The sequence below is a fragment of the Macaca fascicularis genome, chromosome 16 (genome assembly GCF_037993035.2).
Source record: "Macaca fascicularis isolate 582-1 chromosome 16, T2T-MFA8v1.1".
In the NCBI taxonomy this organism is placed as follows: Eukaryota; Metazoa; Chordata; class Mammalia; order Primates; family Cercopithecidae; genus Macaca; species Macaca fascicularis.
The window spans coordinates 73563308-73588420 of record NC_088390.1 but is presented as its reverse complement, the minus strand read 5'-3'; the positions used below and the strand labels follow the sequence as shown (position 1 = coordinate 73588420).

Sequence of the window (25113 nt, the reverse complement as noted above, 5' to 3'; positions counted from 1 at the left end):
TTTTTTCAATTAACCTAGCCACTGTTCACCAAGTATCATTCCCAAGGGAATTTTTGACTTTTTTAGCAGTTTCTTTTGATACTTCCATTTTTCTAAATTATAAACATAATATATAAAAATTATATATGTGTGTGTATATTATGTATACAAATTATAAATATATAAAATATAAAATACAAATTATATATGTGTATATATATAACAAATATATATAAACACACATATATCAACTGCTGTGTCTTAATTTGATTTTGGATATTTGTTGACTTTCTGTTGTAGCTTTTTTTTTTTTTTTTTTTGTGAGACAGAGTCTTGCTTTGTTGCCCAAAATAGAGTGCAGTGGGGCTCTCTGGGCTCACTGCAACCTCTGCCTCCCGGGTTCAAGTGATTCTCCTGCCTCAGCCTCCTGAGTAGCTGGGATTACAGGCACACGCCACCACGCCCAGTTAACTTTTGTGTTTTTGGTAGAGACAGAGTTGCACCATGTTGACCAGGCTGGCCTCGAACTCCTGGCCTCAGGTGATCCGCCTGTCTTGGCCTCCCAGAGTGTATGGTAGCTTCATTTTTAGTGTTTTTATTATGATGATCCTGTAAATTATTTGCTCCTAACAAATAATATGTATATATGTTTTTGGATTTGTTCTAGCATTAATACTTACTGTTTTTCATTTGCTTTATTTTCTTTGAACGTCTAATCAGGTCTTTATACCCTAAGTGACTCTGTAAATACCTACTGAAACAAGGGTCTTTATTGTCACAGCTCTTAGATAATTTGTCAGTGCTGTTTTTTTCTCCTGGAAGCTCCCCTTCTGGATTTCACTTGCTCCTCCTTTCTGAACTGGTTGTTCTTTGTTATGCTGACACTTCTCTTTGCCATTATTTTGGAATTTCTTTTTCTTCTCTTCTATATTAGATCCCATTTCCTGGATCTTAGGTCTTCCTCTTTCTTGATTTTCTACCTTGTTTTGATGGTGCACATCCTTTTTTACACACCCTTAACTAGTGCTTTCAACCCTTCTGACAAAGTTCATAGGAGGTAATATTTTTTAGCTTTTGCATATCTGAAAATGCCTTTATTCTGCTATCAGATTTAATAGTTCATCTGGGGGATGGGTAGAATTTTAGTTTTAAAATGTGGCTCATAACTGCCTAGTTTTTCCTTAGTATTTGCTTACCAGTAAGTTGATATTTAGACAGGTAGGCCAGGATCAGAAATAATGAGGATTTTTTTCATGATTAACTTTGATGTATCCAGAGATGTTTTTGTGTGAGCCAGTGCTTGCCTTTTGAAGAAAATGATTGTACATAGCTTACGATATAGAGGTTGTAATTCTTCTGCCAAGTCTAGATTATCTCCATTGTGTAAAATTTCCCCCCTCACCAAATTATCACTTTCAAGTGTGGTCTTGAATTGAAGGAAAAATGGAAAAGTGAACTCAATTTTGGTTTGAAGAATTTAAAACATATTTTGATGTGATTTTTAGTAAAAAATGATTATCAACTTAAGACTTTTATTTTTCTTATTTAAGAAATCAGTAAAGTTGACTTTTAATAGCAATTTGCAAGATTTATTACTATAATAGAATTCCAATGTCTAAGAAAAACAAAGAAACAGAAAGTTACTTAGTAATTAATATCAGACAGTAAAAATAACTACTCTTTTATTTTTTATTTATTTATTTTTTTTGAGACGGAGTCTTGCTTTGTCGCCCAGGCTGGAGTGCAGTGGCGCGATCTCCACTCACTGCAAGCTCCGCCTCCCGGGTTCACGCCATTCTCCTGCCTCAGCCTCCCAAGTAGCTGGGACTACAGGCGCCCGCCACCACACCTGGCTGATTTTTTGTATTTTTAGTAGAGACGGGGTTTCACCGTGTTAGCCAGGATGGTCTCGATCTTCTGACCTCGTGATCCGCCCGTCTCCGCCTCCCAAAGTGCTGGGATTACAGGCATGAGCCGTGCCCGGCCTTTTATTTTACATTCTAAATTAAAAAAAAATTTTTTTTTTGAGACACAGTCTCTTTCTGTCACCCAGGATGGAGTGCAGTGGTGTCATCTCAGCTCACTGCAGCCTCCACCTCCTGGGTTCAAGTGATTCTTGTGCCTCAACCTCCCAAGTAGCTGGGACTACAGGTTTATGCCACCACGCCAGGCTAATTTTTGTATTTTTAGTAGAGATGGGGTTTTGCCATGTTGGCCAGGCTGGTCTTGAACTCCTGGCCTCAAGTGATCCACCCACCTCTGCCTTCCAAAGTGCTGGAATTACAGGTGTGAGCCATCGTGCGTGGCCAAAATATTAATAATTCTCTTTTAAAAACCTTTTTGGTTTGCTTCCAAAAATAATTTAAGATTGCTTTCATAAAATGTGCAGAGGCCATAAAATTGAGAAACATTAACACAAAGTAAGAGACAAGAGCCTAGTAACAAATGGTGGCTCTTTGAGAAAAGGAAATTGTTACCAAAATGTTAGACTAACTGAAGGCATGCCAATTAAGCACCAGATTTTGCTCTTACTTTTTTAGAAGCTGCGTATAAATTATTCTTTTGTTCCATATGATGACTTATTAAATAAAATATTTCACACAATATGTGCTTTTAGATGGAATAAACAACAGATCTTTTAAGTAATTGTTTTGATTGCCTATATTCATATCATGATGCTACCTTTTTGCGTTTGCGCAGTGTACATTGAATATTTACTGAGTGTTTAGAAATGCTGGTTTTAGTTTCAGCTTTGCTGTGGGTGAAGGGAAGTGGGGGGCTTCGGTTTGTTGGTGCTGCCAGGCATTATGCTACATATTATACATCTGTTATCTCATTTAATTTCCCCAAATCCTTGAGAAGTTGAATTATTATATTCATTTTGGAAATAAGAAATGAAGCTTAGAGAGGGGAAGAACACAGGTTTAAATCCTGGCTGTAAGCTCTTTGGGCTTCGGTTTTCCTAACTAGGAAAGAGGAATAGTAGCGATGAAAATAACAATCATCTGGTGATCTTTGTAATTTTACCGATGGAGTAGAAGCCATCAGAAGAGAATGCCCACATCTTCTCTTTGATAGATCATCTGACTTGCATCTCCTAAATAACTGCTTTCCCTCCCATTCTAAACTGTTCTTTTCTTTTCTAGGGACCAACCTCTCTACTTGTGAATGAGCTCTCATCCTTTCCTGGATACACAGCTTCTTCTTTCCTCCATAGTTTTTTCTTTATATAGCATGAAAATAAACTATTGTCTTATTAAAAAAAAACAAAAACAAAAACTCACCTTCACCTGACCTGCATGCCTTTAAGCAAAACTTATCTAGACAGTTGTCTATATGTACTCCCTGGCACTATCTCCTCTCTTCTCTTTCTTTCTTAAGCTCAAGCTAATCAGATTTCCATCTGTACTTTTACACTAAAACCATCATATTGAGGTTCATCATATTGGTTTTCTTGCTGTTAAGTCCTGTGGTCAGTCTTCATTTTACTTAAGCCTCTTAGCAGCATTTAACACAGTTATTCCTATCTATTTCTATCTGAAACACTTGCTTCATTTTACTTCCAATACCCCACGCTCTCCAGAGTTCTATATCTTTGTTCCTTCCCAGTCTCCTTTCCCAGCCTCTGAATGTTGGAGTGGTCCATCAGTCATTCTTCCTTCCACTAGGTTTTTTTTTTTTTTTTTTTTTTTTTAAATCTACTTTTATTCTCTAATCTCATCTAGTCTCAAGGTTTAGTATTATCCCAATTGTAGCTATCTTGCCCCAGGCATTCTTCTGAACTCCATACTTATGTATTGCCTTGCTTACTGGATATATCTACTTGGATATCTACTGAATATGCCCAGAACGAAACTCTCAATTCCCACCCCAAATCCATTCCTCTTTTTCACCACCTTTGCAAAAGCCACCACCATTTATCCAGTTTCAGAGGCATGGAATCATTCCTTCTCTTAAATTCCACTTCTAGTTCATCAGTAAATTCTGTTGGCATTACTCTCAAAATGTCTAGGGAATCTGACCATTGTCACATCTCTGCTGTTGGCCTAGTCCAAGCTACGATCTGCTCTTGTCTGCAGTCTTAACAGTAACCTTGTAACTGGTCTCCTTGCTTCCACCCCCTGCTCCTTCCTCCATGCCGCTCAGTGTTGTATTGGAGCCAACTTGTATTGGTTTGTTAGAGCTAATCATGTGTACGACTTCTCAGGTTCACGTTCAGTGACATGCTGGTAGCTTGAAATCGCCATGACAATTTTACACCACAAATCAGCAAACACTACAAACCAAAATCCCCTCCTCTTCCTAGCCCAGGAGCTAGGTGTTAAACATTTACCAGCACACCACTGTCCACCCCCACTGTATATGTTCTGCCCAGAGAAACAGAATAGTCCTTTAACAAAATAAGTCGTATGGTGTCACTGCCCTGTTGGAACTCTCTGATGGCTTTTCATCAAACTCAGAGTAAACCCAAGGATTGCTCACAAGCCCTATGTGATCTGCCTCTGTGCTGGAGCATAGTAGATACCTAAAAAATCTTTGTTACTTGGGTAGGTTAGAGATGGGTGGGTGGATGAGTAGATGGATGGATGAGTAATTTCTGTACCATTTTAATAATCTATTGCATGAGGCCTATTAATATTTTTCTTTTGCAAATAATGGAAGTACTTAGACTTTCCAGTTGTTCAAATTTTAAATTTATTCTTAAATTTCCAGAACCTCAGAGGTCTATTTAAGTATAGGTATAAGAATATAGTCTAATATAAAATGAAAATAACCTTTGAATTCCTGTTATAAGTATGCAATTCACTGTTTTTTGTTAGCATAAATAGTTAAAATAGGAGTCAGTGTATTTTTGTAAGAACAGTCTAGAAAAAGGTAATTCCAGAATGGGAATGTTTTGAACTTAAAAAACTGTAATGCTTATAAATCTTATGTTTATACGATTCTGTTGCAAGATTACTGTGAGCACTTAAAAATAGGCGTTTATTTTGTGGAATTGCATATACTTCTATGTCATTTTTTTGGTAGAGAGTCACAGTGGATATAGTGGCAGTTGTATGTTAAATTCTAATTCAATAGAATGCTAATGGTTATCAGATTCATTTGTTACTTTTCATATGTTGCAGTCTTAAAATAACAATGTCGGTATTTTAATAACTAGATACTGTTAAGAAATTAGTAAATGTAAATCAGAAATATTTTCTTCTTTTCCAGGGTATATTTCAGAAATCGCTGGGTAAAGACTGTCCACCCAGTTGTGCATCAGTACTGTTTGATCTCAAGTGCACATTCCACCTTTCAGATGCCCCAGAAAGAAGATATTCTTAAACATCGAGTGGTGGTTGTTACATTGAATACTTCCCAGTACCTCTGTCAGTTGGACCTTGAACCTGGTATGCTGACTCAAGACACAGTCTCACAATTTTAGGGCTTATGAATTCAGTTTAGACTGGGATTGGCAAGCTACAGTGTGTGGGCCAAATCTGGCTCACTGCCTGTTTTTGTAAATAAAGTTTTATTTACTGGAACACAACCATGCTCATTTATTTACCTATTTATTGTCTGTAGATGCTTTTGTGTTACAGTGGCTGAGTTGAGTTGTTGCAGCAGAGATTGATTATATGGTCCACAAAATCTAAAATATATAGTTTGGCTCTTTACTGAAGAAAAATTTGCCAACCCCTGGTTTAATTTTAGTGACAGCTATTCCATTTGTTCTCTAGTTGGTCAGATGGTATTTATTATTGATCATATGAAGAATTCCAATTTGGAGAGTGTTGGTATTTTTCTTTTTTTTTTTTTTACACTTTTCTCAGATTTTTGTTATAAAATGCTTTTGCATTATATACTGTAGAGATGATAATTATAATAGGTTTTATTATGGCATACTATTAAGATTATTATATTTGAGTACAGGAGCTATGTAAAATCAAACTAGTGTTATGTGAAGTACAGATGTAAGATGTCAGGAAGTTGTTCTGACAAATATGGCAAAACTTAATCATCAAAAAAGCAGTACCAATCTGGGGCCAGGTGTGGTGGCTCATGCTTGTAGTCTCAGCACTTTGGGAGGCTGAGGGGGGGGCTAAGGCACTTGAGGCCAGGAGTTCAGCCAGACTGGGAAATACAGTGAAACCTCATCTCTATAAAAAAGTACAAAAATTAGCTGGGCCTCATGGCATATGCTTATAGTCCCAGCTACTTGGGAGGCTGAGGTGGGAGGATCACTTGAGCCCGAGGAGGTTGAGGCTACAGTGAGCTGTGATCATAGCACTACACTACAGCCTGGGAGACAGAGTGGCACCCTGTCTCAAAAAAAAATAAAAATAAAAATAAATAAATAAATAAAAATACTCACTACTCTTAGAGTATTAGCAAACTGAACTCTTTACTTAGCAGAAAAGAAGATAACTATAGTCCTTCTGCCTTTGTTGCTGCTCTAGCATGCTATCCTGTGTTTATGCTGTACTTTCTAGGGTTTTTTACACACATTCTATTAGATGAAGCTGCCCAGGCCATGGAGTGTGAAACCATTATGCCTCTAGCATTAGCAACTCAAAACACTCGGATTGTTTTGGCTGGTGATCACATGCAGGTAAATGCCCTCTAAGTTGCTGTGTTGAAAGTAACTTTTAATTATATTTTGATGTTTAATCTATTTCTAAAACATCCTATGAAATCATGCCATGCATTATAACTTTAGTACTTCAAATAATTCTGTACTAATAGTGAAAAATATTGTTATTTCTGAAGAAAAATTACTATTCTGCTACTCTTTTTCTTCTTTGGATAGTCTGTCACTGTTATAATTTTCATGTTTATTTAAGTTCTGTTCTTTTATAGTATGAATATCTGATTCTTACTTTTTTTTGTGAAGTAAAATTTAAATGATCATTCCTGTAGGATCCTGGGGAATTGTAATTCCCCAGCTCCTGACTTTACTATTTGTTTACCTGAAGGAGTAATTTTTGTTGGTGTAATAGAAAACTAGGAAATAGAGGGCTTAATTAAAAATTATAGCCAAAATCTGAAAGAGTGTGATTTTATATATTTGAATATCTATATGTAGGAAAGAGAAATACAGTTTTTCTATGAGGATACCTGTTTCACAAGGTCGCAGTTTGGGGCTCTTTCTCTCCTGCTGCAGTTAAGATTGGACCTACATCTTACTATATAGCTGTCAGGACATCAAGGAGAGAGTTAAATGTAGAGGAACAAATTCTGTTTTCATTTCTTTGCCTAAAGTAGTTTAATTTTGCTCTCTAGTGGTAAAAGGCATAACCATGAATGGCTCCTTATACTTCATACAATCAAGAGGATTGTTTTGTTAATTACTAAAAATGATTTTTTAGTGGTAGGCTGTATGTCCTACCAGCTCACCATTTAAAATAATTAATCAATTTTAGTGAAATAACTGTTAGACTCCCTCAGTGATGCAGTGGGTTGCATGCCTAGAATCACTGAAGTAGTAGCTATTCATTATTATGCTGGGGAGCCCTTTGTCAGGTGTAGAAAGAAACTCTAGGTTAGTGTTGGTAAACTGCAATGAGAAGTTAGACATTTTAGCCAAGTTCTTAGTAGAGGTAATGGTTCAGAGAAAATATTACTGATTGTGCTTGTCCCAGCATTTAGCATGTTGAGGTTTGGTATATAAGAAGTTTTAGCTTGGTGGATTTTTTTATAAGTAGGTTAAAAAATACTATTTGTATATTCAGTTAAACTTTCTCTGTATGTTTGTCTGTTACAGCTCAGTCCTTTTGTTTACAGCGAGTTTGCCAGGGAGAGAAACCTTCACGTTTCATTACTTGACCGACTCTATGAGCATTACCCTGCTGAGTTCCCATGTAGGATTCTCCTGTGTGAGAACTACCGCTCCCATGAAGCTATCATCAAGTAGGTGTGAACTGCCCCCTCCGTGTCATACTTTCTGTGGTCTGGTGGTGGGAAGGATCTCAAAACAGAACTGTTACTAGGGACAGATGATTCCCAACAGACTTACATAGTGTCCCTTGTCTTGCAAATTATGTTTAATTTTATATCTTTAAAAGAAAACTTCAAAAGTCATAGTTGTAATTTTTCACAGAGTAGGGCTATTTTGGGAAAAACTCAAATCATGTTCTTCCTCTGCTTTCTCACAACAATTAACACAGAAGACTTGTATGATCGAATGTAGGGAATTCCCTCCCACCAACAAATAAGCAACCAGTTCTGCAGGGGACACCAGCTGGGTGTCCTCCAATTCAATTCTGATACCATCTATCCAGAAATAACGTCCGATCCCACAGGTTGAGGGCTTAGAAGACTGCCCACCTGCCAGCCCTCCAGCAGTCACAAGCCTGGGCCTTGAGAACTTCTAACTGATCGCCTTCAAGTTGAGGGTCCTGCCACCCTCTCTTTGGGTCTTTGGGTTCACTTAATTTGCTGGAGTGGCTCACAGAACGCATGGAAACAGTTATTTACGTTTACTGGTTTCTTATCAAGGATATTACAGAGGATATAAATGAAGAGTGCCTAGGGCATGGTGTGGGAGAAAGTGTGCAGAGCTGGCATGCCCTCCCTGGGCACGCCACCATCCAGAACCTCCACATGTTCAGCTTTCTAGAGGCTTTCGAACCCAGTTCTTTGGGTTTTTATGGAAGGATTTGTGATGTCAGCATTTCTTCCCTCAGAGTATAGGGCGGAACCCTCTCTGTGGAGGGTCTTAAGACCCACACTTTGGAAGGATGAGGTAGGAAGTTTGCTTAAGTTCAGGAGTTCAAGTCCAGTCTGAGCAACACAGGGAGACCCCCTTTCTACCAAAAAAAAAAAAAAAATTAGCTGGGCATGGTGGCACGCAACTGTGGTCCCAGCTACTTGAGAGGCTGAGATGGGAGGGCTTCTTGAACCCGAGAGGTTGAGGCTTCAGTGAGCCATGATTACACTGTTGCACTCCAGCCTGGGTGACAGAGCAAGACCCTGTCTCAGAAACAAAAATAAGAAGAAAAAGACTGGAAGATTAGAGTCCTGCTTTGGGGCCGATGAAAGGAAGGCAGGAGAAGGTCAGAGAGATTCTGGGCCTGACATACCCAAATTATAACAAAAGACTGTAACAAGAGCTATGGTAGTTATGAGCCAGGAACTATGGATGAAAAAAAAAAAATACACACACACACATAAATAAAATAACACCACAAGGGCAATTCTGGAAACCAAAACTTTAGATTATGTTAGCTATACATATGTTTTTCTGTGACCAAATATATAATCTGTATGAAAAGTTACATGCTATAATAAATATATTGACAAATAGCATGATGGTTTGCTTATGTCTTTGGCTATGTTGTACAAGGAATCTGCTTTAAAAGAAAGGAAGAAGGGAAAGAAAGGGAGGGAGAAAAACCATGAAACTTAATAAGTTTTAAAAGATTTCTGTTAGCTATAGTGTGCATAAATATAAAGAGATATAAAGGTATATATCTTAACAACTCAGTGGATTGTCACCACCTGCATGCAGCATGTAACCCTCATCCAGATCAGGAAGCAGAACATGACCAGCGCTCCGAACGCCCCTTTGTGCTCCTTTCCAGTCACTACCCTGACCAGAAACTTAACACTGTAAAAAAATGTAGTATAATTTAATAATATTGATTATGTCAACCATGTGAAAACCGTTTTTAGGTTTCCCTGAATGCAATTGGATAGATAGAATTCTCTCTCTCAAAATGTGATTCTTCTATTGTCTTCAGTCATTTGCTGCAGTCACGGATGAGTCAAGTACTAGATGGTGTCTTCATCAGTAAAGTGGATTCATTTTACAGCTTGATCGTCTTTCAGTTGTGTACATTGTTTCAGCATCTGTATATCTATGTGTTTGCATGTATTAGTACAATCATGGGTCACATTCTGAGAAATGTGTCATTAGGCACTTTTGTTGTTGTGTGAATGTCACAGTGAACTTACACTAACTAGATGGCATAGCCTACTACACATACAGGTTATATGGTGTATATAGCCTGTTGGCTCCTAGGTTACAAACCTGTACAAAGCATGCTGCTGTACTGAATACTGTAGGTAATTATAAAACAATGGTATTTGTATATCTAAACATGGAAAAAGTATGGTAAAAATACAGTATTATGATCTTATGGGACCATCATCATATATACTGTCTGTTGTTGACTAAATCGTCATTATGTGGTACATGATTGTATGTGACTCATTTAAATAAAAATACATAGTAACCAAGGAAATATACTGGCTAGCAAATTTCCTCATAAAGTCTCATCTTGTGTTGAACTGTCATCATTTCTTCCTGTTTTGGCTTTGTAGCTTACCAAAATCATTCCATTTAACAATGTTACGCCAGGACCCTACTGTTGTTATTTTTGGAGAAATTTTTGGCATCATAAGTATTAGATGATTGGAGTAAAATTAATCATGGACATAAGGCAATATTATTAGAATTGACTTTTTTTTTTCTTATAGGTGAAATTAATATTGATGTAGATTTTCCCCCTTTTTTCTTTTTGTCTTTTACTACAGTTACACCTCTGAGCTTTTCTATGAGGGCAAACTGATGGCCAGTGGGAAGCAGCCAGCACACAAAGATTTCTACCCACTAACTTTCTTTACAGCACGAGGAGAAGATGTACAAGAAAAAAATAGCACAGCTTTTTATAATAATGCAGAGGTACCTTAATTCTTTTTTGAAAATTGTTGACATTTTCCTCAGTCACATCGTCTGGTTTTGTTAAGCATTTATTTAAAGTTTTGGGTTGACATTGTATTGCATATTGACTTCATTTACATGTTAATAGTATGTAAAGTTTATTCTTTCTTGTATAACATTGATTTGTTCAGATGGATCTCCTGTGGGAAACAAAAACTTTGATTTACATTTTGTCTTATGGTAAGACACAAAATACATGATTTCATTCAAAAGAAAAACCAACATTGTTCTCAATTAGATCATTATTGTTAGGTATCTAAAATAGACTCTGAGTAAGTTTTATAGTGCATATGCAAATGAGGTATCATTTTAAATGAATAAAACTTGAATTGCAGAATCCTGTGCTCCAGAGAGATCACATGGACCCAGATAGCAATGTTGCAATTCCATGATGTGCTCCAACTTACATAATTCTCTTATAATTTCTGACTTTTTAGGTTTAGAGAGAATGTGAGTATTTGAAGGGTCAGATCAGGCAGCAGACCAAAAAAATGGCAACGTCTTCAGGGGCTAACAAACCAGAAACCCTGGAGTTCAGGTTCTGTCCGTCAGGAGGGAGTGGAATTCTGGACTTGAGGAAACCTGGAGGATGGCAGAGCATTGGGGGCATGGCTCTTGATCTCCAGTCTCCACTGCCCTTGAATTCCATGCTTTACCCATATTATTAACAAAGAAATGGCTTTTATGATGTAGTAGGAATTCATTTTTCCGTTAAGACATTGCTCACGGGCCTGTAGTTAGAAGTCAGTACAAAAAAATCATCAGTACTCACTTGATAAAATCCTAGCCAAAAACAAACTTGACATTTTGGTTAGTCTGTGCCGTTTAATTTTAGGAAAAGGTAAACTTTTCTTTAAATATTTGAAATATTGAAAATAACTTTAGGGGTCTCGTTTGTTGTTTTTGCACTCAAGTTGGAAACCACTGACCTAGGAATTAGCCGTGATTATGGGTGGGAGGGATGACAGGAAGCGGCAAGCAGGGCCTGAAATCCAGAAGCCTTGGTGGCCCTGCGGTGACATCAGGCATCAGAGCTGAGCCTTGATCCTTGATCCTGAGGCAGGATTGATGTTTGCCTACTACAACTGAGAGGCTCAGTTTCTCAGCCTGGGTTACTTGTTCATTCACAGTGACCTGGTGTGTTTCCCAGGAAACCCGTAAGCTATAGGATAAATAAGGTGCTGTTTCATGGACTGTCAGTTTTACTCAAAGGTTTTTTGTTTTTTGGTTTTTTTTGAAAAATATTTGTTCATATTAAAAGGTCACAAAGACAGCTCACTTTAAAGGTCGTGTGACCTTTAAATATTAAGCATGTAACTTTAGAGACATTTCAAATCACCTTGACTTTCACCAAAGCAGGGTTGTTCAGAGAGTGTCTTCAGCCCCATGAGTTACTGTAGTCAAAAATTTTGAGACATATTGCTCCAGGACTCTTTCTGCAAGGGGCAAAAACTGACCCTGTTCACCTCAGCTGAATACCAGTGTAGGTGTTTTGAATTTTTGAATACCAGTGTAGGCATATTTGGATACTAATATAGGTTTATTTGGACAGTAAGATGATTTTAGAAGCTCTGGTCTTTTCTTGATGGTATGTAATTTAAAAGTGAAACTCAAATCTATTTTGTGTTATAGAACAAGCAGAGGAAGTGGCATCAGTTGCATTCGTAGGGGAAAAATGATATCTTTTATAAAGAGTATAATACTTAGGAGAGCATTTGAAAATAGTTTACATTCCACTATTAGGAAAATAAGATAGTCTTACATAGAGTTAAAATAAAAATAAACTTTAAAAAAAAGGTTGGAATTAAAAGTAAAGTTCAAGAACCTCAAGTTGAAGGAATACTCATAGCATTTGTGCTGTGCACAGTTCTCTTTTGTTTAGGCAACATGCTTTTTATTTTACGTATCTCGTGCTTTGTACATCATTTGAAATTGTGTCTTCTTTCACGTGCTTAAAATTGTAGAAGGAGACTGAGAAAGATCATTCTTTTTTTTCTTGATTCTGAACTTATATCCCACAGTAATGAAATGGTTTCAGTTTAATGCCAAGGTGAGAAAAAAGTACAATTTAAATACTAAGCACCACAGATATGTTTTTTCTTTCTTTCTTTTTTTTTTTTTTTTCTTTTTGTTGACTCAGAGTCTCTCTTTGTCACCCAGGCCAGAGTGCAGTAGTGTGATCACTGCAGCCTTGACCTCCTGGGCTCAGGTGATCCTTTGGCTTCATTAGCTTCAGCCTCCCAAATAGCTGGGACTATGGGTACGCACCACCACGCCTAGTTAATTTTTTTTTAAATATATATTTTGTAAAGATGAGGTCTTACTATGTTGCCCAAGCTAGTCTTGAACTCCTGGGCTCAAGCGATCCTCTCACCTCAGCTTCCCAAAATGCTGGGAATAGAGGTGTGAGCAACCATACCGGGCCAAGGTTTAGTTCTTTACCTTGAAAAATTTAGTTGGAAGGGAGGAGCTATGGATAATAACCATAAGATGGTGTGGTCTGAGAGGTAGACAGAGTTGTACAGATATACAAAATGAATCCATTGGGCTTGGTGGCACCTGAGGCATAGAGGAGAACGTGGTTTTTGCCTCATATGTTTTGAGAATCTGCAGTTAATTATCTATATTTATAATTGTTACATCTCCCTAATAGGTTGATCTTTTTATCATTTTTAAATGTCCCTCCTTGGTGTGACTCATGCTTGTAATCCCAGCACATTAGGAGACCGAAGTGGATATATTGCTTGAGCCCAGGAGTTCAAGATCAGGCAACATGGTGAAACCCTGTCTCTAATGAAAAAATTAGGTGGGCGTGGTGGCAGGTGCCTGTAGTACCAGCTACTCAGGAGTCTGACTGAGGTGGGAGGATGGCTTGAGCTTGGGAGGTGGAGGTTGCAGTGAGCTGAGATTGCACCACCGCGTTGCCGCCTGGGTAACAGAGCTAGACCCTGTCTCAAAAAAATAAAATAAAATAAATAAATAATCCCTCTTTATCTTAGTACAGTTTTTTGTTTTAAAGTTGATTTGTCTGACATTAGTATAACAATTTCAGCTTGTTTATAGTTGCTGTTTGCACAGTATATCTTTTTTTATTTTACTTTTATTTACATGTTTGAATCTAAAGTGCATATTCTATAGACAGCATATTGTTAGATCTTGATTTTTTAAAAAAAGTCTGAAAATCTCTGCCTTTTTGTTCGTTTGTTTTGTTTTGTTTTCTTTTGTTTTTGAGACAGGGTCTTGCTCTGTCACCTAGGCTGGAATGCAGTGACACGATTATGGCTCACTGCAGCCTGGACCTCCCTGGGCTCAGGTGATCTTCCCACCTCAGCCTCCTAAGTAGCTGGGACTACAGATGTATGCCACTATGCCCAGCTAATTTTTGTATTTTTTGTAGAGCTGGGATTTGCTGTGTTTCCCTGGCTGGTCTTGAACTCCTGGGCTCAAGCTATCCACCTCCCTCAGCCTCCCGAAGTTCTGGAATTGCAGTCATCTTTGCATTTTGATTGGGATTTTTAATCCATTCACATTTAATGTTATTGATATGGTTGGATTTACCTCAGCCCTTTTTTCCTCTATGTCTCATGTAGTTTTTGATCTCCTGTGTCTCCTTTATTGCCTTTTTTTGTATTAAGTACATATTTTCTAGTGTCACATTTTAATTCCTTTAATTATTATTTTTCTTTTTTTTTTTTTTGTGAGACAAAGTCTTACTCTGTTGCTCAGGCTGGAGTGCAGTGGTATGTTCTTGGCTCACTGCAACCTTCGCCTCCCAGGTTCAAGTGATTATTGTGCCTCAGCCTCCCAAGTGGCTGGAATTGCAAGTGCCTGCCACCATGCCTGGCTACTTTTTGTATTTTTAATAGGGGCAGGGTTTCACCATGTTGGCCAGGCTGGTCTCAAATTCCTACTTCAAGTGATCCACCCACCTCGACCTCCCAAGGTGCTGGGTTATAGGCATGAGCCACCATGCCCGGCCATTTCTTTTAATTATTTTTTAATTATATTTTTTGAGTTATTTTCTTAGTGGTTTCTTTAGGGCTTAAAATATACATCTTACTTTATCAGAATCTACTTCAAATTTTTACTAACTTATTTCCAAAGAGCTGTAGAAATTACTCCTACATAGCTCTATTCCTCCTTCCTTTCTGTGCCATTATAGTATATATAGTATACCTATATATAACAAACTATATTTTTATAATTATTAATTTATATAATTTTATGTTTTTAAAAAATTCTGAGAGAAGGGTGACAAGTACATATTTATGGAGTTTGCTATATTAACCTTCACTTCTCTTTGTGGATTTGAGTTACCATCTGGTGTCATTTTTTACCTACCTCCTTTGTGCTGTTATTGTCAAACATACTACATTATTATATGTTATAGCCTAACAATACAATTATGTACATATGGGCTTATGCAATTGCTTTTTAAATGAGTTAAGAGGAGAAAGGAGAAGAAATATGTTATTATACTGTCTTCTATCATTACCCACATAATCACCTTGACCGAGATCCTTTGTTTGTGTGGATTTGAATTATTGTCTGGTATCACTTGCTTTCAGCCTGAAGAACTTCCTTCAGTGTCTCTTGTAAGGGGAGTCTGCAAGTAAGGAATTCTCTTAGGTTATGTTTCATCTGGGCATGTCTCTATTTGGCCTCATTTTTGAAAAGTAGAATATAAGCTTATTAGTCGAATTGGTTGGATTTTTTCTTTTAGCGCATTGAAATATGTTTTCTCACTGCTTTCTGGCCTCTATTGTTTCTGGTGAGAAATCTGTTAGTCTTACTGGAATTTCTTTGTAAGTGATGAGTTGTTTTTCTCTTGCTGTTTTCAAGGTTTTATTTTTGTAGTTTTTAATATGGTTGTCTGTTGTGTGGGTCTCCTTGCATTTATCTTACTCAAATTTCATTTGAGCTTGGATGTATAGCTCAGTGTTTTCCATCAAATATGGAAAATTTTTAGCCATTATTTCTTTGAACCTTTTTTCTGCTCCTTTCCATCTTTGCTCTCCTTCTGTTCTCCCATCAGATGCATGTTGGTGAGCTTAATTGGTGTTCCACACTTCTTTGAGGCTGTGTTCTTTTTTCTGCATTACTTTTTCTCTCTGTTCTTCAGATTGCGTAACCATTATGTATCTTCATGTTTGCTGATTCATGCTTCTGTTATTTCAAATCTACAGTTGACTCTTGGCAATAAATTTTTCATTTCAATGTTTTTACTTTTCTACTTCCTAGGGCATAAATTGCTCCACGGTGTAATCCAGCTGCCATGGGTCTCTTGGCAGAGGCAGAATGTTACCTGTTTGTAAGCCTTCCTCTCACTGTCTCCTGGGCAGAACTTATGGAGCAGTTGTTGGGGGAATACATGGAACTTCCTCCTCACTGCTTTTCCCAACCTGCATCCATCCTATGGAGCAGGAGCTCTGTGTATGCTGTGTGTTTGTGTGTAATCCATGCTGCCATCCAGGTGCTTCCATCCAGCTGGTGCCACTACCCAATGTGGGTCTTCTGCAGTGCAGACCAGGGGAGGTTGGGATCTGCTGATGTTCAGTGGCTGCTGAGTGTACGAAGCATAGGTCTTCTGTCGTAGGAAGCTAGAGAAAATGGAGATTGTCAGTGGACTGCCAAGGCATTTGGAACAGCTCTCCTGCAATACAGAGCTATGTAGGAAAGAGGGACTGCACTGCTACCCACTGTCCCATTCCCTGTGTAGCAGGAGATGGTGGGTGGTTGGGGAACAGGTACTACCTGACTACTGCCAACTGCTTATCATAGGCCTTCTGCAGCACAAAGCTGTGAAAAATGAAATCTGCCAATGTTTACCAGCTGCCAAAAGCACCTGGAATAGGAGGGACCTAGGGAGATGGAAATTGGCCCTTGGCCGTTGAAACAGTTCTGTAAGACAGAGCTGTGGGGGAATGGAGGCAGCCCGTAGCTTGTAGGCCTCAACCTTCCACTGTTCTCAGTGAGTTTTGTAGGTTTTGTTGAATAGGTAGATGCTTCTCAATTTTCTTGTAACCTCTTTCGTCTGTGTTTAGAGACTTTGATTGTCTTTGCTAATTTTGACCAACTTAAAAGATGTCTGTCTGGGGAAGAGGTTTCCCACAATGACTCATACCATCATTCTAAGTCTGTTTTTTGACTACACGACAGTAGGATAAAGTGCAGAAATGGTTGTGTGTTGCTTAGTGGTGGGAACTCTGTTTATGGGGTGGGAGGGTGCAGCAGAGGTGTTTCCCAACTCATCTATCCCCACATCTAACCACATGGGTAAAGATAATTTTTTCTTATTCCTTATTTCAGTAGACTCAGTATGTCTACTCTGTTTCCTGATAGTGAGAACGCCATGTCTTTAGTTTGCTCTTCACATTCCCTGGGTGGTCTGTGTATGTGATGCACCTGCTGCTGTATCATAATAACAATAGGATAACTGTAGTCCTTACCTCTGTAGTTCATTGAATTTGTATCTGGACATGGGAACTGCTTCACTGTCAATAACCTCAAGTTTTTCAAAAGATGAAAATTGTCAATTTTTATTAAATATATTTAATATTATAAATTCAAATAGATACTGTTAGTAACTAATAAAGAAACGATGTACTTAAAGATATTTAAAAGCGTATCTCCTTCCTCTGTATGCCCCTAGACTCTTGACTGACGCTCTGTTGTGCTTGCCTTATATGTATTTTTTTTATTATAGCTCTCTTTTCTAAATAAACCATAAGCTCTTCTCCGTAAGTAGCAGGCAAGGTACATGTTTTATTAATTTTTGTACCTTCTCCACTGTGCCAGACATTGAAACTGTTTGATCAATTTATTGAATTAAAGTAGAACAAACTATCCTAAAAACCCTATCATAATCCAATAATTAGGGTCTGAAAAATTTATTTGCATAAACTGTGGTGTTGCTTTATTGCAAGGTTAATGAAATGGCTTGGCTGGACTTGTACCACTAGCAGGTAGTGAATTCTGAAAGTCTGTCTCTGTGATCCACATGTGGCCTACTCCCAACTGTGGTTTGTTGTCAATTGGTGGCTGTTGGCTGGTCTGCTTAGTTATATCAGTGAGGAAGGGGACAATGTTAGGCCTTGTACTGCTGGGAATTAGTGACGTCCCTGATGACAGGAAGCTTCTAGTTGGTTAGTTTCTCTGATCTGAAGATAGTGGACTTAGAATTACTGGGGCTGTGAGAACTTACCTCCCCTAGGATCATGGCCTGTCTTTTTCCCCATGCAGGAACTTGATCTTGTTCCTCCCTACACAGGAACTTGGGGGCCAGTAGCATTGCCCCTGATTTTCATGTTTTCACTGGTTGTAGTATTGGAGAATTTTACTCTTTAAAATGTAAATGGAAAAATTATATTCTCATTCTATTCACATCAGCAAAGCATTACTCCCATTTAGAGGTAGTTTTTTTTTTTTTTTTTTTAAATGATGTCTGCTAAAATGGGATCCTTTATAAATGTGTTTCGGTTACGATATTATTTTCTCCAAACATTGATGATGACTTTAATATGTATGTGTATGTTCGTTTAAAGGTGTTTGAAGTGGTGGAACGTGTGGAAGAGTTAAGAAGGAAGTGGCCAGTAGCGTGGGGGAAGTTAGATGATGGCAGTATTGGTGTGGTGACTCCATATGCTGATCAAGTGTTTAGAATACGTGCTGAACTTCGAAAAAAGAGATTATCTGATGTTAATGTAGAAAGGGTGCTAAATGTTCAAGGTAAGTATCAATTGAAATGAATTAAGTCATTCAAATGCTTAAATCTAAAGTGTGTTCACACTGGATTTTTAATGCTTAAGATCTCTTTTCTGAACTTATGTGTTCTTTTCATATCAAGTTCTTTAATGCCAGGTTTGGCAATTAAAGGTTGCACTCATTTACATGTTTATTAAATTTTTATATCCAAACAAAATAAGTATTAACAAATATACCTTTTCTATGACCATAATTGTATCAGTGCCACATAGTATGTGTATGCTGTGAATTACAATCATAATAGTATATCACACATTTTGCGGTTATACTGTATCTGAGGATGAATTTCTTCATAAAGATTTTTATGTATAGGCTTTTCTAAGTTTATAGTTAACAGCAACTCCTTTATAGGCTTTTCTAAGTTTATAGTTAACAGCAACTCCTTTAAATTATCTTCATTTAATTAACTGCTATAAAATTTGTGCTTTTAAATATATGAAGCAACATTACGATGTGAACTCTAAATGAAGCCTAATACAATGTTAGGTTTTATGGTAATATCCAGCAGTAAGAGCATGGGAAAAAAATAGTTCTACTGTACGATGTGTTATCCAGATTATACAGAATTTAGGTGAGCATTTTAGAAAGAACATTAGGAGTAAATTAGAAAGCACCCAGAGAAGACTTAAGGTAGTGAATGGTCAAGAAACTGCCATGAGAAAACTAGGATGTTTGGCCTGGAGAGGAGAAGACTAAGGATTGACATCAACATTGTATTGAGACTCGTCATAGGGTGAGGGAATAGATATGTTACTATATGAAGCACATAAGAAAAAATGATATACACCTAGACTTTCTGTAGACTTCTTTATGAAATCAACTGTGCCTGCCCCCGTTGGCCAGAGACTAGATGACTCTTTCAACAAAGGGTCCTTGTGTTGGGTGGAACGTGGGACTGGATAGTTTTTAAGGTTGGTTCCAACAGTATCCTTAAAAATATTTTTTTTATGGTCATAAAATATGTATGATGTAAAATTGACCATTTTAACCATTTTTATGCACATAAGTTCTGTGGCATTAAGTTCATTTACGTTATTGTGTAACAGTCGTCACCATTCATCTCTAGAACTTTTTTGAGCTTTCCAAACTGAAATTCTATACGCATTAAATGCCCCCATTCCTCCTTACCTCCTGGCAGTCACCCTTCTGCATTCTTTCTCTATGAATTTGACTATTCTAGCTACCTCATATAAATGGAATTATGTAGTATTTGTCCTTTTGTGACTGGTTTATTTCACTTAGCATAATGCCTTCAAGGTTCATCCATGTTGTAAGATGTGTCAGAATTTCATGCCTTTATGAGGCTGAATAATCTATTGTATGTATATGCCACATTCTGTTGATCCATTCCTCTGTCCAGGGATACTTACTTGTGTTGCTTCCACCTTTTGGCTATTGTGAATAATGCTGCTATGAATGTGGATGTACAAATATCTGTTTGAGTTCCTCCTTTCAGTTCTTTTGAGTATGTATGTAAGCATAGAATTGCTGGATCATATGGTAGTTCTCTGCTTAATTTCTTGAAGAACTGCTGCACTGTTTTCCACAGCAGCTGTACCATTGGACATTCTCACCAGCAGTGCATAAGGGTTTCAGTTTCTCCGCATCTTTGCCAATGTTTGTTATTTAGCAATTACATTTTAAAAAATGCAATGCTTTTATTATATCAGTGGTTCAGAATGACAATCTTAAGTCTTTTCTTAAAAATTTTCTTTGTAGGAAAGCAATTCAGAGTTTTGTTTCTTAGCACAGTACGTACAAGACATACTTGTAAACATAAACAGACACCAATTAAAAAGAAAGAGCAACTTCTGGAAGATTCCACAGAGGACTTAGATTATGGTTTTTTATCTAACTACAAGCTTCTCAATACTGCCATCACAAGAGCACAATCCCTGGTTGCTGTGGTGGGTGATCCCATTGCTCTGTGCTCTATTGGAAGATGCAGGTAAATATGTATTAATGTTGAGACATTAAAGGGGAAATGTGACATGATTTGTATCCCTGTGTGTACATTTATTCATATGACCTTCTGGCTAATTAAAATCAGGTTTATTATAGCCTGATATCCAATGGGAACACAAAAGCATATTACTTTGAATCTATTTATTGTATGCATAATTGTGTATTCATTGAGCCATTATTCAAGAGATATTTCCTGAGTGACTTCTAGGTTCTAAGCACTCTTCCAGCTCCTAAAGATACAGCAGTGAACAAAATACACAAAAGATCTCTGCCCTTGTGGGCTTACATGTTATTTGTGGGGCTTACTTTTTACTATTAAGGAGAGGAAGATTACCATACACTAAATAGGAATATTACATAGTATTTTACATGGTAAGTTGAATGGAAAGGAAAATATTAAGAGGAATTAGGAGTGATGGGGACGGGGCAGACTGGCTTGTGATTATAAATAGCATGGTGAGAGCAGACTTCACTGAGAAGCTGACTTTGGAAGTGAGGGAGAAGCTATTTGGGTTAAAAGTGCTCCAGGAAGAAGCAACAACCAGAGCAAGGGTCCTGAGCTGGTTTCATGTATGTGTCTGTAATTGATGGATATTAACTTTTGTATCCCTTGGTGCCTCACTTTTCCCCTTCATTGTTCTAATTTTTGATGAATTTCCTTCTGTAGTCTTGCTCTCTCAAGGCTTCTCAATGTAGATAATTCTTTGTATCTGGTTAATCCAGAAGATCTTAACATTAGGGGGTTAGACGTGGTCATTACTTGTCTTTTGATAGCATTATTAGTATTCATTAGACTTTAGTTTTAAGGAACAATTTCTACTAAATATGGTTAAAATACCAACCTACACACCAAAATCTTTCTTTATACACTTGTGACTTATACCAGTGAATTGGAATTTTAACTGTATGAAGCCAGTAATAGAAAATTTGGCCTTTTGAGTATTGAAGAACTGTGTTAGCATTTAAAAAAAAAAAAAGCAGTTGAACAGATATTTATATATTCTTTTGTGAAAAAGAAAGAAATACATTAGGGATTACTTAAAATTTTATAAGTATGCTAGTTCCTGTCATAGGAAGTTTGGAATAGTAAAAAGAAATGTAGATAGTCCTGAATCTGCCTTGGGGTAATTATTTCTTTTTGATCTGTTAGAATTAAAGTAGACAAAACTATTAGGACATGGCACTCTTTAAATCAGGTTTTTTTTTCTTACAATATAGATGATGACAGCACTTTATTATCTGTTTTTGTATTCTAGCAGGAAGAAAAATCCTATGGGAAGGGAGACTATTTGACACCTTTAAGAATCAGTTTGATGTATCAGAATTTAAGACCCTCAAAAAGTTCATGGCCTTTCTAGGGGAAAGCTGTCATCAGAAGAATCAAGTAGAGTTTTAATTGATGAAAAAAATGTTTCTTCTTTAAAAATCAAAGCTTGGAGGGTCCGTGACTTTGTCTATAAACAATTCTGTTGTAACATCTTTAATTTCATACCTTAAAAACATATTGCCATGCATTTGTAGTCACTAATGACAAAAAATTGGAGGGAGGAGAATTTTTTTTTTTTTTTTTTTTTTGAGACTGAGTTTCACTCTTGTTGCCCAGGCTGGAGTGCACTGGCACAATACCGGCTCACTGCAACCTCCGCCACCTGGGTTCAAGCAGTTCTCCTACCTCAGCCTCCCAAGTAGCTGGGATTACAGGCCACCACACCCAGCTAATTTTTTGTATTTTTGGTAGAGACGGGGTTTCTCCATGTTGGTCAGGCTGGTCTTGAACTCCCGACCCCAGGTAGTCTGCCCACCTTGGCCTCCCAAAGTGCTAGGATGACAGGCGTGAGCCACCACGCCTAGCTGAAAATATCCTAAGTTACAAATGAATAGAAGAAACCAAGTATATCAAGGAGTCTACTATTTTGGCTTTCATCCTAAGAATTTTACTTTATATTACTTTACTAGTCATTGTAAGTATATTTGGTTAGAATGTTGCTTGTGGTATTTTACCATTTTTGCTTATATTTATTATTTGATAAGTGAGACAGCACATACTATTTGATTAGAATGTAATATATTAAAGCACATATGTAGATTGGAATGTGTTGGAAACAACTAGAAACTATGAGGGGAGTAAACGGATATGAGAATAGTGTTACGGTCAGGCACAGTGGCTCACACCTGTAATCCCAGCACTCTGAGAGGCCCTGGTGGGTGGATTGCTTGTGCTCAGGAGTTTGAGACCAGCCTGGGCAACGTGGCAAAACCTTGTCCCTACAAAAAATACAAAGTTCAGCTGGGTGTGGTGGCATGTGCCTGTGGTCCCAGCTACTCAGGAGGCTGAGGTGGGAGGATCGTTCGAGCCCAGGAGGTCAAGGCTCTAGTGATCACGCCACTGCACTCCAGCCTGGGTGACAGAGCAAGACCCTGCCTCAAAGAAAATTAAAAAAAGAATAGTATTAAGCCACATTAGGTTTGGGTTCTCCTTACATATAACTCCAAATATATTTACCAACCTGAATATTTTTAAAGAAACCATTACCCCTTTCTTAATAGAGTCATATTATACTGTGAATTGCATGAGATCAGCATTTTTCATCCATTCTCTGACAGAAGTCATTACTTTCTTAGAGCAAATGGGTGAATAATTCTTCCTGAGGCCATGCTTTCAGAATTATCCAGGGCTAATTTTTAACTTCAAAGCTGAATCTACTGTTGCCTGTTTCTTACTACTCAACTGGGAAGTGTCAAGGTATACACCTTAATTGATAAGCTAAGCAGAATATTTTCAGGGAAGTAAATATACTGTGTTGAGTGGGAAAAAAACCATACATTTCATAGTTACATGGCAATGTTGATTATCTGCTTTATTTGTACAGTTTAATCATGGCTGTAGCCCAAGAATTAATGGTTGGGGCATATGGATATTTAAGCTTTAATCTCACTAATTTAATTAGATATTAATTTACCCTCACAATACAAGTAAACTCAGAGAATGTAATACGATTCTTGGGTCCTGTAAAAATGGAAGAGTGAGTTCTTTGAGTTCATTAGGACTGTTTTCCTGCTTTTTTCATTTAATATTTTCAAAAAAACTAATATATTCCCAAATATCAATCAAGTTTTTGAGGAATACTTACTGTGTATATTATATCAGTTCAGAAGTCAGTCAGTTATATATTCTTTTTTGTTTTATTTTTAAACAGATTTTTTTTCTGTTAATCCAAAATGGATATAGTGAAGATCCTCCCGCTCTCGCGCCAAGCTAACAAGTATTAATAGTGGCTGCTGTTTATTGACAGCTTTCTTTGAGCCAGGTGCTGGTTTATGTACTTTGCACACATTGCCTCATTCGGTCCTCTTAACAACCCTATAATGTGGATATTTTATTTGCATTTTAAATGGGCAGCCTGATTCAGAGAGATTAAATTGCCCAGGGTCACATATCTATTATGTGGTCCACTCAAACAGATGTCAGATTGACTTCAAAACCCACATTCTTCTCTCTGGTTATGCTGCCTTTCCCAGAACTGATGGATATGCTCAGATAAATCTGCACGGAATGGCAGGAGGCTAAGAGGAGAGTGATAACCTTTCTTCAAACCAAGACCTTTGGAGAAGGTCTTCCCTTGAACTGAATTTCTTCATTTAGCACATTTTATTTACTCTGTGAAATATAAACATATCTCATGTATGTGTAGAGATGTATGTATGTGTGTACACACACACACACACACACACACACACACACACACACACACAGTGACCTAAGGACACCAAGTGATGTTTTAGTGTTTTATCAGTCATCTTAGAAGTAAGGTTAACACAGAAAGAAAATCAAACTTTGTGTTCAGGCAGTGATTAAAAATAAGGTTACATCCTTTGAAATGCCTAAAATTATATTACAGTGTAATGCACAGTTGGGTTTTTAAACCAATAGTACTAAAAAATGGTTAACATAATATTATATTAACATTTTAGGGAGGGGGCTAAGAATTGATAAAATCTTTAAATAACCAGAGTGGTGAATTCTTGTCCTCATTCTAATGTGATCTTTCAATTATCTGTATTCAGAAATGCTTCATAATTGTATACACAGTACTTTGGTCAGATATTGGGGAGTTCAAGGGCCAGTGTAAAGAGAAAAAAGGAAAAACTTTAACTTTAAAACTAAGAATTTTTGAAGGAAAGAAGCATTTCCCTGAAAATTTAGAAGACACAAATGTCATTTCAATAGTAAAGAATAATAATAATAGTCGTGCTGGTGCCCCACTTTACACATGAGGAAACTGAAGTATAAAGAGAGGCTAAGTAATCTGCACGAAGTCACACAGCTACTGAATGATAGAGTCAAGATTTTGGGCTAGTTCTAGAATCCATATGCTTTACCATTTTGCTATATCAACGGTGCCCCCTCCCCCCCCCCCAAAAAAATGTCAGATTTAACATGCAAATTTCAGGTCACTTTTAGAGCCAGTTTAACTTGATTAACTTATAGTAATTATTTAATGTTACTTTTAAATTAGTATACTTTAACTCGAAGGCTATTTCTTTGAAATCCCTGGAATCTTGTAGGCAAAGACTGTCACCGAGCTCCAGCTTTTTGTGAAGTACGAGGTTGTTTGACTTAACTCAACGTTACTTCAAATTCTGTTCATTGCAGTCAAGGTCAGTGAGGGTGATATAGGAACAGGGTATGGAGTTTT

General features: G+C 37.3%; 1 protein-coding gene across 14 annotated transcripts in view; it reads left to right on the top strand.

Moving 5' to 3' along the window:
* HELZ (helicase with zinc finger) overlaps nt 1–25113 on the top strand; it is a 178206-nt gene that overhangs the window by 94010 nt on the left and 59083 nt on the right. For all 14 annotated transcript variants that reach the window (XR_012426037.1, XM_045374538.2, XM_045374535.2 and 11 more), the window contains 6 exons: nt 5194–5372; nt 6456–6574; nt 7727–7872; nt 10501–10648; nt 18232–18415; nt 20171–20399. Coding sequence is in view for 13 of the 14 variants with exons in the window: in XM_045374538.2 (XP_045230473.2) it covers nt 5194–5372; nt 6456–6574; nt 7727–7872; nt 10501–10648; nt 18232–18415; nt 20171–20399 (1005 nt within the window). In the remaining variant the exon portion in view is untranslated. The remainder of the gene's footprint in view (nt 1–5193; nt 5373–6455; nt 6575–7726; nt 7873–10500; nt 10649–18231; nt 18416–20170; nt 20400–25113) is intronic.